This window comes from Danio aesculapii, chromosome 1 (genome assembly GCF_903798145.1).
Source record: "Danio aesculapii chromosome 1, fDanAes4.1, whole genome shotgun sequence".
Taxonomy (NCBI): domain Eukaryota; kingdom Metazoa; phylum Chordata; class Actinopteri; order Cypriniformes; family Danionidae; genus Danio; species Danio aesculapii.
The window spans coordinates 36,737,456-36,742,988 of NC_079435.1; the positions used below are offsets into that span (position 1 = coordinate 36,737,456).

The 5,533-nt window shown below is 33.5% G+C and overlaps 1 protein-coding gene across 1 annotated transcript; it reads right to left on the bottom strand.

Annotated features, from left to right (window-relative positions):
* Positions 1 to 3,124: 3,124 nt before the first annotated feature.
* On the bottom strand, positions 3,125 to 5,533 carry LOC130246953 (dihydropteridine reductase-like). Its single transcript, XM_056480159.1, has 8 exons — positions 5,485 to 5,533; positions 5,233 to 5,345; positions 4,893 to 4,985; positions 3,974 to 4,070; positions 3,743 to 3,883; positions 3,523 to 3,631; positions 3,356 to 3,439; positions 3,125 to 3,280 (listed from the first exon to the last, which is right to left on the bottom strand). The coding sequence occupies exons 1-8, from the start codon at positions 5,510 to 5,512 to the stop codon at positions 3,172 to 3,174; spliced, it is 774 nt and encodes a 257-aa protein (XP_056336134.1). The 5' UTR covers positions 5,513 to 5,533; the 3' UTR covers positions 3,125 to 3,171.

Genomic DNA, 5,533 nt, shown 5'->3' on the forward strand with positions numbered 1-5,533 from the left:
TGTCAGTGACTAGAGGCATTATAAGTGTTGAGTTTTAGGATGCACAAATGAAAACCGTCTCCAAAGGCTACCTTCTCAGCCAGTTCTTTTCACATTTTCAGTTTTTCTCAGAAATAAGGTTAGTCCTGTTTTGAATCTGCCGCTACGCTAAGATAAATATCATTCCAGATCAGGATTTTTAATTTTAAGGTAAAATAACACTTTATAGAGCCCTCAATGAAATAATCATTGGAAAACCTCTGGAGTTCTTGATTATTAGAAGCCTTTAGAACTCTATATAAAGAGAGAAATCAATGTCAGTGAAGTTACCATATATGGTTATTTTCAGTCACATTAATATGAATTATTATTAACATTGTGTAGCCATCGTCTTAATTTAAGGTGAATGATTTGTGTGTGTATTTAGCCCCACCAGCTAGAAAGAACTGCTTTTTTCTAAATATGTTGAGTGTGAAGTGTGTGCACAGTTGAAACAAATAAGGAAATGCAGTGCAGAGACAAACAAAATGCAGTCCTGTCTAGCTGGTGAAGCTAAACAGTTAAACTAGCTTTATTAATTGACTACTTTAAACATTGAGTTTAAATATAAGATATACTGATATACTGAGTTTAATTAGGATAGACTGTATATGCATTTTTGTTTTTACCAAAAACAAAAAATTTGTTTTTGTTTGAATTTTTTTTTTTTATATTTCACAAATAATTATATGAGTGTCTTTAAAAAATAATAATTAGGCTATGCAAAGTATTGTGCGTTTATCATGATAAATATTGTTCATGCAACAGACTGAACATCATCTAGTAATGGTGATAATTAGATCTTTGTATGTTGCTTTAAATAGATTAAAATTATTTAAAGGTCATAATGACATCACGAAATAAAACAAAAACATCAAAAAACAGCTCACATCAGTTTGGTTTGTATATAAATATATAAAGGATCTATATCTAATTCACTTCTGTAATGTGAATGTGAGTTGTATATATTGAATGTACACTGTGAATACACTTGAATGTGTGTATATATATATATATATATATATATATATATATATATATATATATATATATACAGACATAGTGAGTGAGGGTATATGAGTGACGGTATAATGTTACAACTCAGTTGAAATTTTGAGTATATGTATACATGTGTGTGTGTGTGTGTGTGTGTGTGTATATAGATAGATAGATATAGCTAGATATATGTATATATGTGTATTTTTGTATATATGTGCAGTTAAACCAGTGAGGCTTCCAAACCTTAACGTTTAAGAAAAAAAATACCAAATAGATTTACTTAGATTTTACATGTATCAAAATAAACTACAAAATACAGCAGCCGCAACAAGTATCAAAATAAAATACTGTATTTTGTATTTCAATGTACAACATAAAACATGATGTCTCTAAAAATGGAGTAATCTGTTTTTGCAAATTGTTGTTGCTGCCTTGTAATAGGAGTCTGCAGTTTTTGACCAGTCTGTATAGACTGGAGTATTATTTAACATTTGTCTCATACTGTATTGTGCTAGTTTGACATTTTGACAGACATCTTTCATCTTCATTAACTATACAGAGCACTTGCAGATCAGCTGCCAGCATCTGAAACAGCCTATAAAGTATTGAAGAAACGCCACTGTAGGACTTATTATTTGTATATTGTTTGTCTTATATGTACATCACCAATTCATCCAAAACTACTATTATTTGTGCAATATACTCATTCTCTCAAGATTTTTTCAGTTCTTTTACTGGAAGAATCTTAGTTTGCCCCATTCAGTAAACACCAGTACAGCATCTTTAGATGTGTTATATTTATAAAGTTGCTCTGCATTTCCACTTGCAGCACTGAGACTGATGTTCTGAAAGTTCCTCATCCTGTTCTTAAGGACTGATATTTTATTTAATCTTATTTCTTAAGCAAAGAAGCTGATGCAGAATTGTACGCTATACTGGCATTACATTACTGGTCTTAGCAATGTGCAGTATACTATTTTTAATGATTGTTGACTTTTGTTGCCATTTTATTTATGTTCATGCATTCATTCTTATTTTCCTTCTGATTAATCCCTTTATTCAGCAGGAGTTGCCATAGCAGAACGAACCGACAACTATTCCAGCATATGTTTTACACAGCAGATGCCCTTCCAGCTGCAACCTAGTACTGGGCAACATCCATACACCTTTCTTTGTTGCATAATTTCCATCCATACTCCAATTACGGACCACCTTCTTAATCAGTTTTCCTTTTGATCCCAAGCCTAGGCAAATAACTGAGAAAGCACCAATCAAGAGACACAAAATGTTAACACGTTTTCATAAACCGTATCAAATGCAAAATTACTATTTTGCAATTGAGATACACACAATCAAATTCTGCCCATCCCTGATTGGACGATGTGAAGGATGGGTTTTGGAACAGCTTTCAGAAAAGTCTAGCTACCCAATTTTGCAAACACCATGTAGCAGGTGTATATCTAGTACATATTGTTTAATCAGACTCATGTTATACCTGTCTGTGCAGTATTGTTAAATACAACCCTACCACATTAGTAAGACATCTAAATTTTATTAGAATTTATTTAAAGAAATAAAAAAAGGCTAGTGGGCTGAAGGCAAGCTGCCATGGATAGTTTCCCCAATTTATTTAATATTTAAAAATAACTTTCAAATATATTAATACGGTATAATTTACATTGTACAAACTTAAACCTAAAAAAAAAAATAAATAAAAAAAAAAAACAGAATTGAGTTACACTAGTTTTGCTCACTCATGTCTTCTGCATAGTCCCTGCTTTAAAGTGACCGTATTTATTTATATTTAAAAAAATTCCTCACTTACACTTCAATTCTATCACAATTTGCTTTGTTGCAGCAATAACACACTAAAGTCACAAATTAGAAATGACTTAATACCTCAACCCTCTCCATTCTCAGATGGTATGGTGGGCCAAATCAAAAGGTTACAACATGCCAACTTTGACCCATTTGTATCTCTGGTCAAGAGACCAACACATTTAAAAGGACTGCTAAAACACACAACAAAATCGTTTTGAGCATGCAGTGCTTTATTCCCAATATGATGAAATTAAAAGCATGCAGCAGATCAAGACAGAACAAATAATGGTTTAAAAATGTTCTTTATTGTGAGACTGACAGCTGATTAATATGCTAAGCGCTTTTAACAGGGGTAGCTACTGTTCTGCCATTTGTAGTAACAAGCGCCATAAGACTACCTGAAGGAGGTCTGCTTTCTCCAATAGTCCACTTAAAGAACAGCCTAGAAAAATGGAAGGCAGCCATCATAGCTTTGTCCACACAGGCAAATACCAGATGCTCTAATACACATACTTACTGTGTTACATGGTTAAGTGGGGTCCAGGAACTGACATCAGCATTAGGCATGATTCTTCTATTTGTGGGTGTATCCAAAGTTACTCTAAAAAAAGGTAGTAAATACTAGTCAAACAACGATTTATAATAAAAAAAAAAAAAAAAAGACAAATGAGTTTAATTTCTTACGGAAGGATCGCTAGAGCAACAGATCTCGGAGGAAGACCACTGTTAGGCCCACTGAGACTCTGGGTCAGCTGATGTACAGATGCCTTTGCCATACCAAAACTAACAGATTCTAGAACAGGAGAGAGCAAAACCAAGTAACATCCCAAATGGGAAAAAAAAAAAAAAAAAAAAAAAAAAAAAAAAAAAAAAAAAAAAACCACACACACACACACACACACACCTGCTGTTGGCCCCAGCGCTACTTTGGCTCCTGACAGTGTGAGCAGCCCTCCCTCTCTCAAGTATTTGGTTGCTAGGTGACTACAAATAGTGGAGGTCCAAACATTCTCCTTCCACATCAGATCAGCATACTTATAAAGAGCTGAGGCAAATATTTTCAGAGTTAAAAAAAAATAAATAAATTAAAAAAAATAAAACTCCAGGTCTGAGATTACATTTGGCCAGTACTAACATTTAGCTTTAACGTTGCCTGCTGCTTGACCTCCAGCCACACAGTAGATGGCATCAACTTTCTCATCACCCAACAGCTTACCAACACCCAGTGTTACCTGTGAGGGGGCAGAGGGAGAAAGAAAAAAAAAAAATCTCTGAAAGGGGCTTTATATTTAACTTGGTTTACTATAGCCCTTTCTTTGCTTCTCCATGGTGGCTGTATATGCAGCATTTCACAAACACAGTTCCTGGAGGCACACCAACAGTACATATTTTGGAAGTCTTATCTAATCCATTCATTTTAGGTTTTGGGATCTCTTCTAAAATTTCTCCAAGTTGATTCAGGTGCGTTTTATTAGGAAGAGGTTGAAAACGTCTACTGGTGTGCCTTCTGGAATAGGGTTGGGAAACACTTGCATAACGAATGCTTCAAAATTCCATTTAATAGATGCATGATTTCCTTAACTGCTTTGACGTTATGGGAAAAATGGTTCACAACAATTTTAGAAGTCCAAACCCCCGTTTTGCCAAACTTATTTTTAATATTTTTTAAATAAATTGGTCTATCACGTCATAATTTAATGATTTTTCATACCATGTATTAATTCCAGTATTTCTACCATTTTAGTAGAGGTTGATAAACTATGGGATGTTGTTAGGGGGAGAGAAGCATTGAATGTTTTAACTACTGATAATTGGAGTCAAGAAACGCAATGTACAACTTTCTTGGTGGGGTAGTTAATAGAAGCATGAAACTTAGAACTAAAAACACTGGAATTTTAATTTCCATTAAAATTCTTATAGCACATGCGTTAAAACAAGGGATTTCAATTTATTGAATATTGCAAGTTTCTGAGAATTAACCGATGAAACTGGCACAGCTTAAATGATTGATAAGGTTTCTAAAAAAATAAATATTCCCATTTTACACAGTGTACCTGTTTGGCTTGATCAGTGAAGGATTCAGTCAGCTTAACTTTAACATTTGCACTGGCTTCTTTGTTGGCTCTATAAGCAATAGAAGCAACCCACTGAGGAAAAAAAAAAATAATAATAATAATAATTTGGTCATCTTGACAAAACAGGACAGAAGAAATCAATTTAAGGAATATATAACACTGCTTACAGTAAATATAATCAAAACATAAGTGCATCTGGTGGCACACTGATAAGCAAACTTATTTTCAAATGGAAAAAAATAAAATAAATAATAATAATAATAATAATAATTAAAAAAAAAAAAAAAAAAAACCTCAGTCTTCCGAGTTGACAACTTACCCAATTTTTAGCTCTGAAATAGCGCACGCTCTCTGAGCCCAGTGCTCCATTTCCCCCATAAACAATCACTTTCTTTACTTCACTGAAAGCCAGGCTGGAATTCAGAACAATTACTGAAAAACAAAAACAAATGGAACTGACACAGGTGCATCTCATATAAATTCACATTAGTACAAAATTTAACCCATGAGGAAACTATCCAGATCTCAATTGTACAGCTAAACATTCTGTGCATCTCCTCCAGTGACTCACATGTAAGGAGGATGCCAAAAGAAATCATGATTCTAATACAGACTGTCCT